Below are 20,641 nucleotides of genomic sequence, written 5' to 3' on the forward strand. Positions count from 1 at the left end.
ACATTGGATATTAAATTGAGCCTCGGATAAAATTTGATGGACTAATAACCCGTTTGGTAGGGCTCCAACTCACAAATATAACTCTAGATTTTAAGTCTAGACTGTAGTTGTGAAGCTGTCTAAACTAAGTTCTAACTCTCTAATTCAGTTTGTGAGACTATTCAACTAGATTCACTTCTTTTTTGTTTGAGTTGAAAGTTAAAACCATTTGGTTAAACTCATGCTCCAGAAAAGATGGAGCTAAAGTTGGAGGTGTGTCAAATAGGTCCTAAGTTGTGCATGAAAAAAAACCTCTTCACAATCGTACCAACGGCTGAGCTTTAACATACCTAGGCCGTTAGACGTCCTCACGATTTATAAAAGCAATGGAAAACTAGAAAATCCGGATTTTACAAATAGCTCAGTTTTTATAGGGGAAAAATTTCAAACTAAAATTTAATTGTTTGATAAGAATTTGTTAGATTTTATTGGTTTTTATTGGTTTACCAACGGCTTCTACAGAATCACAAAATATCGCTCGTTACCGAGGGTGGTAAACCCTGGACGTACGGTGATAAAAATGAAGAATGGAGTATATGCCAACCAGACTCGATGACCAATCGTTGTCTTCGATGTAGCATCTGAAAGGGCTGCAGAGATGTCTAGGTAAGGAGGAAAAAACAGAGAAAAAACAGAGAAAAAACAGAGACTACGAGGCTTCCCTGCAGTACTATTGTAATTGTACTATTTGAAGATGCTCAGGAGAAGATAGAGTAGTTTTTGGTTGGCGGGACTGGCGGCTATGCAAGTTTTAAGGGGTGTGCTTATCCTGAAAAAAGTTGAAAGTTTGGAGAAAATTGGGAGTTTGAAAAAAAAGTTAGAAGTTTATGTGTGTAGAAAAGTTTTTGGATGTGATGTGATGGAAAGATGGAAGTTTGTGGTAGTTGGGGGTGAACTAAACGCGGCCAAGATTTAAGATCAATTCGGAAAAAATAATACTTACTATGTTTTAAAATAAGTGCACATTTCCAATTCAAATTTGAACTAATGAGGTGTATTTATTTTGGGACGGAGGGAGTAGTAGATGGCACACGTGGTTGAGAGATGAGCTGAGCGATATTTTGGAAAATTCCGAAATGAGCTTTTTTCCAAGCCAATTTAAATGTTTAGTGTCACTTACCTAGTCTTTTTAAGGCCCATTTTCGTTAGAGATTACACTTGGATCTTTTTTTTTTGTCATCATGTGTTGATCATTTTCTTTTCCACAAAATAACTTGCTTGTTTGCCACGGTGTTGAGGGGCTTATGCTCTGTAAAGTTAAATAGGCTCTGTAAATTTGACACATCAGAAAACATTGAATGCGTCCTCCTCTTCTTTCTCTCCCTTTCACTCTCCACACCTCGAGAAATTTACATCTCTGCCATCCATAAAAATTTAGCTTCGCTAATAAAATAAAATTTGCTAAAATGCCACTATCAAGGAGAGGCATTCTTTTCGTTGTTTCTTACATTTCTAAATTATTTTTCCTCGATTTTATTTTTCTCTCAAACGGTTACGCCCCTGGATGAATAGGTTAAACTAGATCACATTTCATCTCTCTATTCTCAGTTCCAGAACCAAGCAAGCATGAATGGAAAGTTCGCAACCGCATGACCTCGTTGGCACCACCCACCACCTGCTCGCTGGTAGCCTCGCTGCCTCAACCCATGCATCCATGGCGCGTTGGTCCATCGCCAAGTCATTCAGCGTCGCCACCGCCGTGGCTCTGTGCCTCTCTCCTCGCCGCCGCCGTCTCTCCACGAACGCCACCACCGGCTCCTTCCCGATGAGGACGCCTACGTCTTCCTCGTCAGTGACTACGCCACCAACTTCGCCGTCTCTGGCCTCCCTTTGCCCATCATCGCCAACCGATTGGTGCTCGCCTACGCGGCGTTTGGGGACACTGAGGCTGCGAGCCAAATGCCAAGCAAGAACCGAATCGTTGGGGCGACCATGGTCTCGGCCTACTCCGATGGGTGCTTCCATCATGACATGTTATATTTGTCTCCTCTCACGCTTACTCAGTTCTAGAACAGAGAATCGAGGGATGAAATGTGATCTGGTTCAACCTATTCATCTAGGGGCATAAATGTCCGAGAAAAAACAAATTTCATGAATTCTTTTTTGGAAATGCAAGAATAGCGAATGCCCCTTGCTTGATAGTGGTATTTGATCGAATCCAATTTTGACGATAGCATTATAGCAAAACTAGTTTTTATGGATGGCATATATATATATATATATATATATATATATATATATATATATATATATATATATATATATATATATATATATATATATATATATGCAAATTTCTGCACGTAGGGTGTCATGTAGTAGCTCTATATATGTGCGGGCTAATTTAAAAGCTAATACTGAAAATAAACATCGAAGAAACTGATTAAAATAAGTTTAAAATTAAGTTATAAAATTTAAATTTCAATACCGGTTGATTTTATATGAAACAAACAAAGGGTTAATTGGATGCATACAATTATAAAATCTTTAGTTTTGAAATATGTCATTACTAGTTTTATATTGCAACATACCATTACAATTTTCTAGCTATTTGGCATATCCACTACTTACCTTTGGACGCACTCATCAAGATTTTTTGGTCAAAATTACCCGTATCTTCTTCATTTCACCTTCTTCCTTCCCAGCATCAAGATGCTCGGGCCGGCATCGCAGTTTCCTTCCCATGCCGCCTTCTCCTCCTCCCGTTCAACCATTGCGAGTCCGTGACGCTGCACAGGGCACCAGCAACCCTCGAGAGTTGGTCTGCATAGCGGAGGGTGCCGTCCTTGTCTCTTCCTCCCGCTCGACCACCGTGACGCAAGCACCGGCCGCCCTCAAGAGCTAGTGCTGGAGCGGATCGTTTCGCGCGTGCACTTCGTCCTCCCGCCTCCTTCCCTGCTGTCTCAGCCATCGGCATCCCCAGCCCATGATAGGGTGTGGAGGAACGGTACATGCTCGTGAAGTGGGGTGAAAGGAGCTGAGGATATATGTGGATCGATGTTGGGATCCATCATTCTGGACTTGGATTTCTGTTCGATATTGTTCTATTCTGGGGATTTTTTTTTGTTGGGGAATGATTTCTGGTTGGTATTAGGGAATTGTTCTTGATCTGTGCTTAAGCATTGAGAATGTTCATGGATTTTTCCATTGAAATATCGAGATGACATTTTTCGTCCACGCCGAATCTTCCAACCCCGCTCCTCTCCGCTGCCAATCAATTGACCCACGCGTTTGAGCTGCTCGATCCGACCGCCTGTGCCCGCTCACGTGTCGCTGGGCACTCACTGGTGGAAGAGAGGGAAGGAGAAGGAGAAGAAGGGCAATTTGGAAAAAAAGGCAGATAGTGGTATATGTCGAAAAAGTGTAAAATTGTAATGATATGTTTGTAATATGATGAATAGTAATGGTATATTTTAAAACTAAATAATTTTTAACTCGGGAGAACCTAAACCACTTTCTCCGGTCAAACACTCCGTCCCCACCTATCACTCGACTGGTCGAATTCCCGAACCTCCTCTAGACTAGCCGCCGTGACAACTTACCATTACCATCGCCAGCACAATGCGCTGCCACCGTTCCTACCTCGCCGCCGCCGCCGCCGCCACCGCAACCTTCCTCCTCGCCGTCCTCCTCCATACGCCGCTCGCCGCCGGCGAAGACGAACCTCCGCCATGGGTCCTGTGCGCGCCATACCCTCCCAGCGGCAACTACTCGAAGAACGGCACGTACCAGGCCAACCTCGACCTCCTCTCCACCACCCTCCCCAAGAACACCTCCTCGTCTCCGGCCATGTACGCCACGGGCACCGTCGGCGACGTCCCCTACAAGGTGTACGGCCTCGCGCTGTGCCGCGGCGACGCCAACGCCTCCGCCTGCGAGAGCTGCGTCGCGGCCGCCCTCCGCGACGCGCCGCGGAGGTGCCCGCTCGTCAAGGACGTGCTCGTCTTCTACGACCTCTGCCAGCTCCGCTACTCCAACCGCGACTTCTTCCTCGACGACGACTACTTCGTCACCACCTACACCCTCCAGCGCTCCCGCCGCGTGGGCGCCGCGGCGGCGGCGTCGTTCGACGCGGCCGTCGCAGTGCTCGTCAACGCCACCGCGGACTACGCGGCGGCGGACTCGTCGAGGCGGTACGGCACGGGGGAGGAGGAGGGCGTCGACGGCGACAGCGACCGCCCCAAGATGTACGCGCTGGCGCAGTGCACGCCGGACAAGACGCCCGAAGTCTGCCGGACCTGCCTCTCGACGGTGATCGGGCAACTGCCCAAAGAATTCAGCGGGAGGACGGGAGGGGGCATGTTCGGGGTGTGGTGCAACTTCCGGTACGAGGTGTTCCCTTTCTTCTCCGGCCGCCCGCTGCTGCAGCTTCCGGCGTTCGTGGAGACGCCGCCGCCGCCGCCTTCGCCATCGGCGACCAGTGGAGGTGAGCAACACAAACCACTTTTCTCTTTTGGGTGTCAAAGGCACACAGATTAATTAATTGCACATAATCTTGCAAAAAGACCAACTATGACTCTGCCGTGGAAATTCCACGGCAAAATATACAGTCTCTAAGTACAGTGCTCACTTTCTGAAACTCTGAATCGGATTGTATTTATTTGCAGAGAAAACGAAAAATAGGATTGGTGCGGTTTTAGCAATAGTTATGTGTACAATAGCTGCAGTACTGCTCATGGTTGTAGCATGCTTTTGTTGCTGGAAGAGGATCAAGAGACGACCAGAAGAACAGACGTTTCTGTCCTGTAAGTCTGCTAAAAATTATGATATGTCAGCACATCAAGAAATGGATAACCTTGTTGACCGGCAGGGAATTGGTGGTTGAATTGAAAATAGTTTGCTTTTATTTATTTTCATTATCTTGAATCTTAATGCCAAGCTGTGTCCCCAGCTTGTAGTGAAATCATATTTCCCTTTTATTTTTCCTGAATGAATGAAATCAGACTTCTTGATAAGCTTAATCTTGTTTATCATCTTTGTCCCAACAGATTCAGTTAGTTCAGACGATATTCAGAGCTTTGATTCGCTTATACTTGATCTACCAACAATACGAGTTGCTACAGATGATTTTGCTGATACTAAAATGATCGGCCAAGGAGGATTCGGTATGGTTTACAAGGTAGAAAAATCATACCACATGTACCTTTATCAGTTATATTTTTGTCGGTTATATAGTAAGTATCTTTACTTGGATAGGGAGTCCTACCTGATGGCCAAGAAATAGCCGTGAAGAGGCTTTGCCAGAGTTCCAGACAAGGAATAGGAGAGCTGAAAAGTGAGCTGATTTTGGTTGCTAAGCTTTACCACAAGAATCTAGTAAGGCTTATTGGTGTTTGCTTGGAACAGCAAGAGAAAATACTTGTCTATGAATATATGCCAAATAGAAGCCTTGATATCGTTCTTTTCGGTACGGTTCTCTCACTAGTAGTTTTTCCAAAAGAAAAAAAGAACAATTATACTAGTTCCAAATGCCGCCGGAGTTATTAGCTACATTACAATGCTATGGTTTTTCTTTGTTTGAGCCTCAGATACTGACAAGAACAGGGAGCTAGATTGGGGGAAAAGATTCAAGATTATAAATGGGATTGCTCGAGGCTTGCAATACCTTCATGAAGATTCTCAATTGAAGATAGTGCACCGGGACCTCAAAGCAAGCAACGTCCTTTTAGACTTTGATTACAGCCCTAAGATTTCTGATTTTGGCTTAGCAAAGATATTTGGAGGGGATCAATCAGAAGATGTCACTAATCGAATCGCCGGAACATAGTAAGTATGATCATGACCAACATTTATCAAAATTAAGGTCACAAAGTGTAATACTAGGTTGTAACATAATGTTCTTTGTCGCAGTGGATACATGGCACCAGAATATGCCATGCGTGGTAATTATTCAATCAAATCGGACGTGTTCAGCTTTGGCGTTTTGGTATTAGAGATTATCACCGGAAGAAGAAACACTGGGTCATATGATAGTGGGCAAGATGTTGATCTCTTAAACCTTGTGAGTACTTCAAGTCTGCCCATGAATTAACCAAACTTCTCAATATATATATCACTTGAATAAATTAACCAATTTGGTGCAGGTGTGGGAGCATTGGACCAGGGGAAATGTGGTAGAGCTGATTGATCCATCCTTGGGCGACCATCCTCCGATCGAGCAGATGTTGAAGTGCATCCACATCGGGTTGTTGTGTGTTCAGAAAAAACCTGCAAGCAGGCCGACGATTTCGTCAGTAAACATCATGCTTAGCAGCAACACTGTTCGTCTCCCTTCTCTATCCAGGCCAGCCTTCTGCATCCAGGAGGTTAGTGCTAGTGACGGCTCTAATCCGTACTCAGAACGCTATGCAAGACCAAGACATTCCGGGTATTCTGATAATTCAACAGTGGTGTCTTCGAATGATTTGTCAATCACAGAGCTTGTGCCGAGATGAATCCTGAATTCTTAGTTCAGTCGTGTACAGTGCTTCTAGATATTAGGTTGATGCTTGGGGATGCCCTACTGCATCACGTCAGTATATTATTATTCATTGAATCCAGCATTGTGTCTGTAATTAGAATTAATAAGATGGTATTGCTTAGAAATTGAAACTGACCGGAGTGGATAATAAAAATCAGAAGTGATCACGATGTATGGCATGATGAATTGTCACTGTTGTCAATTATGCTGTTATTAGACCTACGGAGTGATGTGGAAAGCTCTGATTTTTTCCGTTGAACTATTAAATACATTGAAAAACTTGTTTGCTTCCAATACATTCAACCACTGATAAACTATGAGAATGACATTTTGGACCGGAGTTTTCTGTCGATAGGTCTTGCGAGAACTGCCCGCAGCAACGGGGCACTTCAGCACTTGGGCTAATTGATTTATGTTAGAAAATGATAGGCAAATGAAAGATGTTTAATAACCGGAGATACGACTTTGAACTTTTTAACGCACAAACCTCTAAAAAAAAACCCACCGACGCACAACCGTCGATGATCACTGTGAGAGGGATGTCACACTCACACATGGTTATTGTGCTTTTAAAAATGACTAGTAACATATCCCTCCGTTGTAACTGGTCAGATACATATAAATATCGATGGACTATAAGATTGATTTGGAATAAAATATTTAATCTGGTGGTTACCTACTTACCCTACGTATGCGAGCGCGGTGCATGCGGTGGAAGGATGAGATAGAAGTAAGGCAATTCCGCTTTTAAGATAGTAGAGAATAGTTACATGCTCGTACGTTGAACAAGTCAGATCCCATATAATTAAGGGTGTGTTCGCATATGCTGGTTTCTAACCCGGAACAGTAGCACGGAAAACGGAGCAGTCCATTAACACGTGATTAATTAAGTATTTGCTTTTTTTTTTACAAAAATGGATTAATATGATTTTTGGTAAATTTTGCTACAGGATATCCAAAAAATATGTAATTAGCTGTGAGACATCATAAAAATGTGAATTTGCTCGAGGACACTACAAAACTGTTGTAATTTGCTGCAGGACACTAGACGCATTAAAATATACTATCCACTCAATCATTGAGAGAAAAAACACATAAAATGACAGTTTTGCCCTTATCTTCTTCACTCTTCTCCTAGTCTTCTTCCAACATTTTGAAAAGAACAAACACCAAATCAAATCAGTTGGGTGTACCACCGGGACCTTAAGCCCGAGATTTAATGTCGCGGACTTCAGGTTCAGCGCACTAGCCTGACATGTGCGCCCCGGCATATACGTTGTCACCGAGGTGCTCGCCAAGAACGGCTACGATAGCACCAAGGCCAACCCCGCCATGTTGCTGGGGCGAGCCACGACGCGTGTGGGCGGCATGCAGTTCGCGACGCGTGAGTTGGTGAGCTGTGTGGTCGCGCGATTGGAGGCGCTCGCGATGGGCAGTGCCATGCCTATGCGTGTGACGAAGAGCGGCACACGCGGGGTGTGCCTCGAGTGCGTGGAGCTGCACAGGCGTGCGGGGCGGCTTGCCGGCGCATTTGATTTGGTTATTCTTTTCAGAAGCGTCGGAAGAATACTTGGAAAAGGAAGAAGAAGGTAAGGGCAAAACTGTCTTTTTATGTGATTTCTCTCTCATAAATTAGGTGGACATTGTATTTTAATGCGTCCAGTGTCCTGTAGCAAATTACCACACTTTTAAAGTGTCTTTAGGAAAATTCACGTTTTTGCGATGTCCCACAGCTAATTATATTTGGATGTCATGTAGCAAATTTTGCCTTTTTTTAAGCAACTTTTGTGTAGAAACTTTTTTTAAAAAATACACCATTTAATAGTTTGAAAAGCGTGCACGCAGAAAACGAGGGAGATGGGTTAGGAAAAAGAGGTGCCGAACTCACCCTAAGGATAGACTGGAAGCCCATATATTAAGAGCAGGTACAATAGCAGGCTATAAGCCAGCTATAAATATATTTTAAAAAGATAAAGGAAGATAGAGAAGAGCAGCGGGTTACATATCTGTAGCCAGCTGCAGCACAGACTCCAAGACGTAATGTGTGTATGATAGGTGGGACCAGATATTAATAGTATAGTAAGCAACTATTGTATAAATTAACTATTACATTAGCTATAGATGATTTAAAGTTAGTAGTGGGCTATACTATTAAAGTTGCACTAACAGGCTAGGCCTATTTATAATTAAAAAGGGACGATGACTCACATACCTCCAGACTCGTTGGTTGGAACGGTAGTGTCTTCTAGACGAGCACTGCTACATATACTAACATTTTTTTTACAAAACTCTTACAAAATAATTGTCTCAATAGTTTGATCTAAATAGATACTCCCTCCGTTTCAGGTTATAAAACATTTTGACTCAAAGTCAAAATGTTTCAAGTATATTAATATTTATAATACAAAATTAGTTTCATCAACTCAATAATTAAATATATTTTCATAATAAATTTGTCTTGATTTAAAAATGTTACTACTTTTTTCTACAAACTTGGTCAAACTAAAAGCAGTTTGACTTTGATCAAAGTCAAAACGCCTTATAATCTAAAATGGAGGGGTAGAAATTATAGAAAACGATTCAGGTTATAAGACACTTAAACACGTAATGTTAGTAGTAATAAGAGTTTAGTAATAGAAACTTTAGTACGTATAGACTTTTTCTTTCTAGACAAGGCAGTGACTGGGACGTGTTTGGTTGGGCCAAATTCGTCCCGTATCTGGTCCCAGCGCTGATAGGAACCGTTACAATTGTTTGCTTTCGGTGGGCCGTTATGGTACTGTGGGATCCAATACCGGCCCAATTGTTAAGCAACACAACACTGATACGGAGAGGAATCGCGTTCCCGGCAAGGCGCCGCCGCCTCCTCCAACGAACGCCGCCGCTTCGATCCTCGCGATGGCGCCGCACTGCCGCTCGATTCCACGAGACCCATCGCCGCCGACCACCGCCACCGACGAGGCGGCGACCGCTGTTTATCTTCACGGGCAAGCAACCGGCACCCGCGGAACGACACCGTGATCGATTGGAGCAGAGGCTTCGCAAGTGTGGGCCAGCACAGCACAGATCGACGACCGCCGCCAACTCCCGGATCACAGGCTACGTTCCGGTGAGGAAGATCTTGAGGCGAAGCTTCTTTCGTTGTACCATGTTGGTCGGGTGATTTCGATCCGATTTATGTTCAACCTCTTGTTGATTTACGTTCCTGTCGCTCTCACAATTTCCTGCTTTTTTTTTTTTTTTTGCTTGATGCAATCTTGTTTTGGTTTGTCGAATTAGACCCGATTTTTAATCCCCTGCCTACATTCGCATTACCGGTCCCCGATCCAAACATTGGGATGGAAACTGAAACCATTACAGCAAGCAGCCAAACAAACTCAGTAAATGGCTCCAATGTTAGCATTAAGTGCTTGAACCAACATTGAACGAATCCTAGTAAGCTTGGCATCATGTGACGTGGTTGGAAGAATGCGTTCAAACAAGGTCAGGATCTTGCTTGTAGAGAAATGTGTCTTTACGTCCGTTCAAAATTATCTGTATTCTGTACTATGAAAATAACAGATGAATTACTGCAACACAAGACTTAAGATACTGTCATATTTATGGCCGTGGAGTTGCAGCAGATTAGGACATTATTTGAATATTGAAGTGCGAATCAAGAGTAACAGAAAGAATCAATATGTCAATTCTTTCAAAAGAAAAACCATTGTATCAAGCATGTGTCTTATTTGCTACAGTATCAGTGTGCAACAGTACAAACATGACTTCCGTTGATTTAAACAGGCTGATAACAGGAGATATTATTAAGCTCTAACAATTTCCAATTGATTTTATTGAGCCAAAAACTCGGTACCTAGCTAGCGCAGCTTAATAAGAGCTTGTTGTACAATTCCTGGTAAATGGAAGGAAGAAGAGGTCGAGGTTCTTTCAATTCTCATCCTACATGACCCATCTGGGCTCAAGTTCTGTGATCGGCTGTTCATTTTGCGACATTTTTCTTGAGTTGTGTGGGTTCTGCTCTGAATTTGCACCTGAGCTAGCAGTAGCACCAATCTCCTGGAACCAAAATGAAGGCCTGGACAAGGATGGGAGACGGACTGTACCAGTACTACTAAGCATGGCATTAACAGCCGACATCAATGGCCTATCAGCAGGTTTCGGTTGAACACAGAGTAGCCCAATGTGGATGCACTTCAGCACCTTATCAACTGGATAGTGGTTTCCCAATGATGGATCGATCAACTCGATGGCTTTATCACTAGTCCAGTGCTCCCATGTCTGCATCAAATCAATGGGTTAGTGTTCGATTTAAGTTATAATTGGGAGAAGAAGTTAGCTCAGTATAGAATAATTGGGTCCATGTACTCACAACATATATGAGATCAACCTCATGGTCAGAACCGTAGGAGCCAAAGTTTCTTCTTCCTGCGATGATCTCTAAAACCAGGACACCGAAACTATACACGTCTGACTTGATTGAATATTGTCCGCGCATCGCATACTCCGGAGACATGTATCCACTGTAGCAAGAACATAACATTTACTGCATGATTTATTGACTTCATTATTTTAGAGGATTGGCCACACTTACTAAGTCCCAGCGATACGGTGAGTGATAACTTGTGATTGATCCCTTTCGAATATCTTAGCTAAACCAAAGTCAGAAATCTTAGGATTATAAGCAGAATCCAAGAGAACATTGCTTGCTTTGAGGTCACGATGAACTATCTTCAGTTGAGAATCTTCGTGAAGATATTGCAGTCCTCTAGCTATGCCATTTATGATCTTGAACCTCTGGCCCCAATCAAGCTCTTTGATTCTCTCTGCATCTGTCGCTCAAACAAGAAAACACCAATTATGACATGTAAGTATGAGTTAGGCGTATTTGCACTATCATGACGAAATTTAATTTTCTTTTTGGGAAATAGGGAATTGAGAGAAATAATACCAAAAAGAATTGTATCAAGGCTTCTATTGGGCATATATTCATATGCAAGTATTTTCTCATTTTCTTCCAAGCAAACGCCAATAAGCCTGACAAGATTGTTGTGGTTCAGCTTAGCTACCAAAAGTAGTTCAGTTTTCAGCTCTTCAATTCCTTGTCTGGAAGTCTGTGCGAGCCTCTTCACCGCTATTTCTTGACCTTCTGGTAGATCTCCCTGCGGCAGGTGAGAAAAGAAGTTGGGCCTCATGGTATATTGAGAGAGAAAACCCACACTGTTACACATGGTGTGAGTGGTACCTTGTAAACTACACCGAAGCCACCTTCACCAAGCCTTTTGTGTTCAGAAAAGTTATCTGTAGCAGTTCGTATTGTTTGTAGATCAAGAACGAGTGAACCAAAACTCTGCACCTCATCTGGACTATTCTCTATTGGAAGAGAGAAGTAAGTAATTAATTACGTAGTACAAGACTAACAGATGGTAAAAGTGCTTGTAATCCCACTGTTTTATATTATAAGATGATTTAATCTTTTCTATGTCAAACTTCTCTAAGTTTGACTAGGTTTATAAAAAAAAATAACAATATCTACGACACGAAATTAATCTCATTAAATCAAACTTTGATTCTATTTTGCTAATATATGTTTTCTATAAACTTGGTTAAACTTAAATAGGTTTGATTAGAAAAAACAGGTGTTAAAACGTAATGGAGGAAGTACTATCTTAATTATAGGATGATATGACTAAAGTCTTTCTATACTAGTATCTTTGGAGCTACCAGGAGATATCTCCGAACTATAACTTGGGATGTTGTTTGACGCCTTGTCCAAATTTTTGGTAGTTCCAAGTTATAATTTAATGGTGCACATAATTGAGAAGTACCAAGAAGATCTATGACTAGAAGTAAACATAAGCATATTTGAAAAGTGGTCCAACACGGCAACTAGAAGTAACTGCCTTCAAGTTCAATATTAGATACTGACTTCTTTTTTTTTTTGAGAAAGAGAGAATATGGAATTTGATTAAACGAAGTTTGTAATGAATCACTTGAATTGAGCCAACTTCATAAACAACAAGACAGGTTCATTAATTAGTTTCCGTGATATTCCATTCTAACAAAATGGGTAAGAGGAATTTACTTGGTCGTAATGTTTTTCTTGCTAGTCTCCGCCTCCAACTCCTCGAACAAAACCATGCTGCAATGATAGCAAATACTAGAATAGTTGTAGGCACTGAAATGGGTAGTACGGCACTTCTCTTGTTTTTCGATCTTTCTGCAAATATAAACCAGCCTTATAATTAAGTTATAGAAGAAAACAGGCTTTGCACACAAGAAAGTATCAGGCAAGTGATGAATGAAAAAACGTATTGAAAAAAAAAAAAGTTTGTCCAGCGCACCTCTGATCTCGATCACCGGGGGCGTTGGTGCCGGAGAAGGCGACGGCCCCGGGAGTTGCAACAGCGAGCGCCCAGTGAAGAAAGGATATACCTCAAAACGGAAGTTGCATCGCACGCCAAAAACTCGCCCTCCCATCCTGCTAAAGAAATCCCCACAATCCGCACTCTCAACAAAATTCCCAGAGACCATCCTCCCAACTATATCCTCGAGGCAGCTCCGGCAATCAGTCGCCGTCATGTCTGGCGTGCACTGCGCCAGCGAGTAGATCTTGGGATTAGTTGTGTCGTCGAACGCCTCCTCCCCCGTGCCGAACCGCCTGACTGAGTCCGTTGCCGCGTAGTCGACGGTGGAGTTGATGAGTCGAACGACGGCGGCCTCAAAAGCCTGTGCAACTGCCTCGCTGGCAGTTCTGATGTTCCAACCAAGACCATTCTTTGGCTATGGGAGGTAGGGCTGATCGGGAAGGCCTTGTTGGAGAAGCGGAGGATGCAGGTGTCGTCGTAGACGATTACGGTCTTGACGAGCGGGCAGAGTTTCTGGGCACTCTGAATGGCCGCGGCGACGCAGGTGGCGCAGGATGAAGAGTTGGTATCGCCACGACAGAGCGCGAGGGCGAAGATGGCATCGGGAACTGTGCCCGTGGAGCCGGAGGCGAAGAGGGAGGGGGAGGAGGAGGCGTACGATGGCAGGGAGGTGGCTAAGTACTGTATGTTTGCGTGATACGTGCTGTGCTCCGTGTAGTTGCCGCTGTCACCACACGAAGGCACCAGCGTCTGCGCATCGGTGAGGGCGCGTGGAGCAGCAGCAAGGCGAGGCCGGCGGCTGCGGCGGCGAGGTAGTAGCAGGCCATGGACATGATGGTTTGTGACTGAGGAAGAGATCAGAAGGGGCCGGATACGTACGGAGACGCCGGCTGGAGTGCCGTAGAGCCGTGGCCCATGTATGCGTGACAGTGGACTTCCAGGTCTTGGATGTGAGTCTCTTTCCGTGCATGTGACCAATCAAACGAGGCAAATTTTCCTAGCCTAATTGTCATGTGTGCCATGTCTGAGACGGCAGGACAACTTCTAAACTTGCAAGTGTGCGCATATGTTGCTGGGCCGGGGGGAAGTATCCAGTGCAATACTACTATTCGGTGGGAGAAATGCAATATTCAATGTGGACCGTCGGATGAAAAGTGTACTGCTCAGATCGAAGCACTTCCCACATTGTTGGTTGTTTATGCAAAAATGTCCCTATGTTATGTGCCAAAATGCTTCCAGTCCCTCTATTATAGCAGAAGCCAAGGCTGAACATTTGACTCTCCTCTCTCTCCAAAACATTTCAGCTTTCCCCATTGAGGGCTAGGGTTTCTAGTACACTGTGGATTCGGCTCGTCGCACTGAGCGGCGGCGCAGTCTCAGGTTGGGCGCTAGTGCACCTCGTCGCCGTCGTGTTTCTGGCCGGTATGCGGCGGGGTGAGGGGCCGCTAGCTTGTTGGCGGCGAGGTCTGGGACAGAGATAGAAGGAAAGGTAAGTGGATCGATTCGGTCTTGTGTATTATTTGGTGCCGCACTGCTAAGTAATGAAAAGATAGAGTCGTATAGATGGTTGCTGCAGACATTCTTGCGAGCAATGGGAGGTGTTGAACCTAGGCTAATAATAACTGACGAATGTGCTAGTATGAAGGCAGCAATTAGTGTTGATTTCCCTACGAGCACCCACAGGTTATGCATGTGGCATATTATGAGGAAATTAAAGGATAAGGTAGGCTATCCCCTAAGAGAGGACAAAGAGTTCCTTGATCGGTTTAACAAATGTGTATGGTGTACTGAAACTGATGAGGAATTTGAGGCACAATGGACTTCCATTATTTCTGACTATGGTCTAGAAGACCATGAGTGGTTGACAACGAGGTATCGTATCCGGGAATCATGGATACCAGTTTACTTCAAGGACATTTCTCTTGCGGGCATTCTTCGAACGACTTCAAGATCTGAGAGTACGAACTCCTTTTTCTGTCATTTTATAGGCTTCAAACTTGCTTTGGTGGAGTTTTCGCTCAGGTTTGATACAGCTCTAGAAGAACAACGTCACAAAGAGCTAGAAAATAACAATGTTACAGTTCATTCTAACCAAAAACTAAAAACGGAATGGGGGTTTGAGAAGCATGGAAGGGAGGTGTTCACCCATGAGATATTTGACACTTTTCAGAAAGAGGTTGTAGCTGTTATGGAGAAATGCATAGTTGAGAACATCGAAATCGAGGGGGATGTGAAAATCACTACGGTAAGTGATAGTTCACTAAGGGAAAGAAAAGTCTTATACAACACATCAACCAAGGATATTTCATGCACTTGTATGTTATTTGAATCTCTTGGAATTCCTTGCCGCCATGTGATTCTTGTCCTTAGAAGTGCTAGGCTAAATCAACTTCCAGAACATTTAGTCCTCAGAAGGTGGACAAAGATGTGCAAAAAGGAACCTGTGTTTGATAGTGAGGGTACCTTGTTGGAAGAAAGTGAGAGCACCTCAACTGACCCTATGATGAAAAAATTAGTGTTTGATGTATTCAACACAATGGAAGAAACAATCCATCTAGCTAAGCAGTCCATTGATAGCATGCAACTCTTGAAAAATGGTGTACTTGACATTGCAAAACAAGTAAGACAGATGGTGCCAGCCACTCAAAGGACTAGAGTTAGCGAGATCGAGGAATTTCTTGGTTGTAGCATTCCTACGCAAATTGACATTCACCCACCTAACGATGTGCAGGCCAAGGGGAAGTCATTTGGATAAGGGCAAGGCAAGAAAAAAGGCTAGTAATGATGATAAGGAAGGGGAAGTGCAGCAAAACAACAAGAAGAAAAGGAAGGCAAATGGCTCTAAAAAGCCACTAGATCCATGAATCAAGTTAGTGCCCTTGCTCCATCTTTTTTTTGTTTTTCTGTTTTTGTTGCCTTTGATTAAACGGTGTAGTTAATCTATTCAAATTGATGGCAGGTGTTAGCTTGGAGTAAGTTTGTCATTTTGGAGCAAGTTTATGATGATTCATTTTGGGTAACCTCTTCTTTTGGTTGCCTGGGATTATCTTGGTGTATTTGCCATATTGATAGAAGCATTATTTTGGCAATTTATGGCAATTTAATTTTGGCAACCAAGCAAACACTACAGGTGAATATGTTTATAATTGAACAACTCTATCTGAATCTGTCATGTTATTTTTTTCTAAACATTTCACTATTTACATTTGATGGTGGTTCCCCATACAACCCTGGTTTACAATTTGCTGCTATGTATTATGGAGGTGCTGGTGTGTGTGGGTGGATTTATCTAAACCTATCATGGTTTGCTTCTAAACATTTAACTACTTGCGTTTGGTGGCAGGTTTCCTTGGAGCCTATCTTGGTTTACAATTTGCTGTTATGGAGCATGGCGATGGTGATCTGCAATTTCAAGATCTGTCATTTACAAGTTTGTTAGGATCAAACATCGGGGACCATACTTCCAATTTCATTATTTTGCTACCTAGTCTATATAGGGTGGTCTTTGTTCTCTAATCATATGTGTGATGTATCAACAATTTGATATGTCGATTAGTCCTATGTCATGTACTAAGATTCATTCTGTGACCTACTGAACTAGTTGTGTTACATAGCAAAATGTTGGTAGCATGTCAGCATGGTTTTTTCTTTTTAACTTGCATTTGGCTTCCTGGCTCCTGCTACTCAAAACTATTATGTTGTTCTCTCCTTGTCATGCAAGCTGAAAATATTTGGAGCCTTGGCATCTAAACTTAAATGAATGCATAGTTTGTTCGCCACACACAGATACATATGGTTTCTTGTATGTTCGATTCCCAAGATTGCAAAAATGTTTTATAAGTTTAAGCAATTGTGCAAATGTGTCATCCATGACCATGTGGAAAACTATCCAATACATCTGTGTCATAAGTTCTGCTCAAACATTTCAGAAGATAAATATCATTCACGACAAAGACGTAAGCTGCCTCATCTGCCTGTCTGTTGCATTCTTCTCCTTAAATCTGAATGTGCTCATTATCAGAGAAGTCCTTGTGCACAATACTGATCTGAATGTGCCCTTCACCAGAAAAATCTTTGTGCGCAGCAGTGATATTAAAATAGCATTCTATAAATTTTGTGGATCATAAATGTTACTTTCATTCGTATTGTCATGATGAGCCCAAATTCATTAACAAGATATACTTTGCTAGAGAGATGAAGAACAACAACACCAGACACGGCTACTACCATGGCAATGAATAAGAGATGCATCTGTACTGCACACTTTGTAGATCAGCTAGAAAAAAAAAGGGGTTCAACAACACATCAGAGTCAGTGGTGGCATAGGAGACGCCATTTTTGCAAGCGTAGTGATAACCCTTTCTCTTCCTCGCCGTCATCGTCGTCGCCGCCACTGCCACTGTTTTTTCAACAGTACCTGGTCCGATTAAAACAAAAGCAACCCCTGCAACCTCAATTGCATCCTGGATGTAAGTGGTTAAACTAAAGATTAGATGGACGAAAAAGAGTTCAACATAATATTATGAAAAGCTCGAAAGCTACAGAAACTAATGAATTTGCAAATTTCACATTAATTAGATTAGAAAAGCTCGAAAGGTACAGTTGCATGGATTCCATTAAGAGACTGAAACATCTGAAATGAAAACATCTGAAATGAAATTAAATGAAAACTGGCCGCAGCACCAGACATCTTGGAAGCGGCTTTGGCAATCTCCTCCTTTGCTTCCCCAAGATAACGAAGAAGAATCTCAAAAGATTGGTTATCCTGATCACCGAGCCTAACTATCTCATTCGCAGTGCTTTGCAAAACATTACGCCTGAATACTCTTGCCTGGGCCATCCCAACATCATCTGGAAAGGTCCCAAGGTGTGCTGGGATAGAGTCACGAGCTTTCTTGGTCCATCGCATCATTAATATGGCATTGAGGAATAGTACGCACGCCCAGATGTAGCATAACCTGCAAAAGTACATTTTGCCATTCCGATGAAAGTCAAGTTAATTCTACTTGCAAGTGAGGCAAGATGTTTTACTAAAAATTATGGTAAATAACTGACACTTATCGCATGACATCAGAGAATGCCAAAGTACTCACTCAAACCACACTCACACGTTTAACTCTGACATGTGTTATGAAGAATCACACTGTACGTCGTTTTGCACCATTTTTCCCTATCAATTTGATCAAAAAGAAGAAGAATGTTATGTAAACGTTAATATCTATCCACCAGTAGCACATCTAATGTTATTTACAGCATAATCAACTAATGTTTTGACATAATAACCACCAGTAGCACATTTCAGCAGCCTCATCCTCGCTGGGCAACCACATCTTCTGGTTTAATCTGGTTTACCCTGCAGAATTCAATTTAATCTTTTAACTCTTCTTCTTGATTTTTTTTGAACTTAACAGCTTACAAAAATGTAATACAGAAAAGAGGGGATCAAGATTTTTATAAAATGCGTCGCTGTCTGATTCTAAAGGACTAGTCGTTCTCTCAGAAGAACTATCTGCTACTTTCTCAGACATAGCCTCAAAGAAAACTTCTCTCCTTTCAGTGGAAGCTTTCCTGAGAGTGGAACATTACAGAAAGTTTCAGGACAAGGTCGAAAGAAACTAAATCATATATAAGAACAAAAAAAAGTGCATGTACAAACATAACTCATTCTGTAACCTACACTCGCTTAACCGTTGGTTCACAAGAATCTGGAGCAGTAAACCGAGATCTGCTTCTACCTCGTGTGAAGAATGGATAAAAATGTTCGAATCCTCCTCGGCCAAGTAATAAAAATCATATCAACACCAACGGTAGACATAACGAAAAAATCCCTGAAAAAAATTTTTACAAAAGGAAAGGTAGTTGTTCTAGATCTATGGAACATTGAAACTTGAAAGTTTAAAAAATGTACCGACGACCTTGGGCTTGGCGGCTGCCGTTGGCGCAACAGAGAAGCGGAGCGGCGCGTGCGCGGCCATGGGGCTGGCCCGCGCGTCGTCGAGGTCACGGGCGGAGCTGTAGACCGCGCGGCGGAGCCACCCATTGGATCTCGCCCGCCGCCTGTCCCACTCCGTGGCGGCGCCGACGAGGGAGTCGTTCGGCATCGCGTACATTTCGCCTTCATCTCTATTGTGTTTGATTCGATGAGATGAAAGGGGAATTTCGTGGGGACTATGGAGTAGAAGAGAGTGAATTATGGGGTGTTGCGTGCAAAATGCGCACTGACACTTGGGGGGGAGGCATCTGCATATATTTTAAAGTGATCCTAGCTCATGACCCGCTTCAATCCAAGCCGCACATTTCGCATCTGGTGATCCACCTTGCTGATTGCATTCTCCCACTGGGAAGTGCGATTGCACACGATACTTCCCCGCTGGGCCAGTATGTTCCGGTCACAGCTGTAGCCTGTAGCGCGTGTGTTTGGTTGCTGATGAGCCGGCATGTTGTGCATTTGTGCCACAGACGCCGTTGGAGACACTGCGGTACATAAGCAGCTGCCTTACCACTGGAGACCTATTAGACTCCTTTGTCTTTCTGGTCTCCTGACAATCGTAGAAGGAGCGGAACTCTAGGGTTCTCGACTACTCTCTCTCTTTGGTTTTAGTAGTGCTAGAGTCCATCCTTCGGTTTTAGTGGTGCCACGCTTTTGGGGGCCTTTTTGAGTTTAGGGACTAATCCCCACCCCACCCTCCCTCACGATATGAGTTTTTCCTTCTTAGCAGCAAATCTTTTTAATTGTGTTTTTTCTGGTTTTCGTTTCTTTTTTCCTTGTTCCCTGCCGACGACCTTCTGCCGGTTTGCATTGTGTAACTAAACTCTGTTTTCTTCTTCTAATATATTAGCGTATAATCCTTTAGCGCGTTCGCGAAATAGAAAAACCATCGGAGACCTCATCGTTGATGAAAATACATAAAGTCAAATGACCAACTCCTACTTCAAGTTGCTGATCTCTGCGCAATCTTCCCCAAACCTCCAAATCTCTAGATCGATTTCTACCGCAACATGTACCAAATTTGGCGCAACACCAATAGATTGTCATAATTCGTGACACCTTACCACTTATATGTGGATGTTCTTGTCACCGCCGCTGATTCATGCCTACAGTTGCCACAGAGACAAACTTGCCTGGGAGGGACGAATTACACCGTGGATCGTGGACGACACTGCTTCTGCCGGATGCCATACGTCCCATTTGCCGCCGCCGATGCATGCTTACCGCTGTCGCGGACGAGCTCACCGTGGAGGGGCTGAGGACACCGTGGATGATGTTGCCACCGCCGGACACCGTCCCCTTGCCCGCTACCGCTAGATCTTGCCATCCCAAGAACTGCCACTGCCGATGCATGCCTATCGCTGCCTGGGAGAGGGAGTAGAGGTAGGAGGCTTGGATGGATGGAGGGAGAAGCTCGCCTAGCTAGGAGAGGGAGTAAGAATGCATGGGAGAGATGAACTCGCCTCAGTGCTGGGTCGATCGGCCTTTTAATGTGGCCGAAGATTTTCGTAGGTGGTTCTCTTTACTTATTATTTGTGAAAATCGATTTTCACATGCAGTGAATTAGGAGGACCACCAGAAAAAATAAACATATTTTCACAAGCGGTCCTCTTTAATGGCAGCCTATAAAAGTTGATTTTCACATGTGGGTTTATCCTGCATGAGCTCCTCGACTATTATTACAGGCGGGATATTTTTCTGTTTGGCTGTAAAAAAATGAACCCTTACCTACGAAAATAGTTTTTTTTTAAGTAATGATGATTTGCATATTGAAGTGCCAACTGGGAA

The 20,641-nt window shown here is 43.4% G+C and overlaps 3 protein-coding genes and 1 long non-coding RNA gene across 5 annotated transcripts; 2 read left to right on the forward strand and 2 right to left on the reverse strand.

Moving 5' to 3' along the window:
* Positions 1 to 3,509: 3,509 nt before the first annotated feature.
* Positions 3,510 to 6,720, forward strand: LOC127779340 (cysteine-rich receptor-like protein kinase 6). Its single transcript, XM_052306074.1, has 7 exons — positions 3,510 to 4,465; positions 4,647 to 4,784; positions 5,028 to 5,158; positions 5,236 to 5,446; positions 5,568 to 5,805; positions 5,890 to 6,040; positions 6,123 to 6,720. Exons 1-7 carry the CDS (start codon positions 3,601 to 3,603, stop codon positions 6,471 to 6,473), a joined length of 2,085 nt encoding a protein of 694 aa, XP_052162034.1. The 5' UTR covers positions 3,510 to 3,600; the 3' UTR covers positions 6,474 to 6,720.
* Positions 6,721 to 10,252: 3,532 nt separating this feature from the next.
* Positions 10,253 to 13,697, reverse strand: LOC127779342 (cysteine-rich receptor-like protein kinase 10). The gene is given in 9 exon segments (XM_052306076.1): positions 10,253 to 10,777; positions 10,869 to 11,019; positions 11,091 to 11,328; positions 11,448 to 11,658; positions 11,742 to 11,869; positions 12,582 to 12,716; positions 12,841 to 13,263; positions 13,266 to 13,628; positions 13,631 to 13,697. Coding segments are annotated over 9 exon segments (2,055 nt in total). The 3' UTR covers positions 10,253 to 10,438.
* A 465-nt stretch (positions 13,698 to 14,162) lies between these two features.
* On the forward strand, positions 14,163 to 16,633 carry LOC127779346 (protein FAR1-RELATED SEQUENCE 5-like). Of its 2 annotated transcripts, XR_008018645.1 has the most exons (4): positions 14,163 to 14,353; positions 15,596 to 15,733; positions 15,824 to 15,994; positions 16,208 to 16,633. XR_008018645.1 is itself a non-coding variant. In XM_052306082.1 (3 exons), the coding sequence occupies exon 1, from the start codon at positions 14,456 to 14,458 to the stop codon at positions 15,617 to 15,619; it is 1,164 nt and encodes a 387-aa protein (XP_052162042.1). In that variant the 5' UTR covers positions 14,163 to 14,455; the 3' UTR covers positions 15,620 to 15,733; positions 15,824 to 15,994; positions 16,208 to 16,633. The 2 variants fall into 2 exon arrangements, 1 of the variants encoding a protein (XP_052162042.1); XM_052306082.1 differs by having other exon boundaries at positions 14,163 to 15,733.
* Positions 16,634 to 17,682: 1,049 nt separating this feature from the next.
* Positions 17,683 to 18,574, reverse strand: LOC127779349 (uncharacterized). Its single transcript, XR_008018652.1, has 3 exons — positions 18,151 to 18,574; positions 17,973 to 18,034; positions 17,683 to 17,822 (listed from the first exon to the last, which is right to left on the reverse strand). It is a non-coding gene; the product is annotated as an uncharacterized LOC127779349 (long non-coding RNA).
* Positions 18,575 to 20,641: the final 2,067 nt, after the last annotated feature.

This window comes from Oryza glaberrima, chromosome 7 (assembly GCF_000147395.1).
Source record: "Oryza glaberrima chromosome 7, OglaRS2, whole genome shotgun sequence".
NCBI classification, from domain to species: Eukaryota; Viridiplantae; Streptophyta; class Magnoliopsida; order Poales; family Poaceae; genus Oryza; species Oryza glaberrima.

Excerpts from the sequence above, each read along its gene's own strand:
- LOC127779340 (XM_052306074.1), top strand. The coding sequence starts at position 3,601 with ATGCGCTGCCACCGTTCCTACCTCGCCGCCGCCGCCGCCGCCACCGCA. Across the intron at positions 4,466-4,646 it reads GCCATCGGCGACCAGTGGAG|AGAAAACGAAAAATAGGATT; the intron begins GTGAGCAACACA and ends ATTTATTTGCAG. Across the intron at positions 5,806-5,889 it reads AATCGAATCGCCGGAACATA|TGGATACATGGCACCAGAAT; the intron begins GTAAGTATGATC and ends TCTTTGTCGCAG.
- LOC127779346 (XM_052306082.1), top strand. The coding sequence starts at position 14,456 with ATGGGAGGTGTTGAACCTAGGCTAATAATAACTGACGAATGTGCTAGT.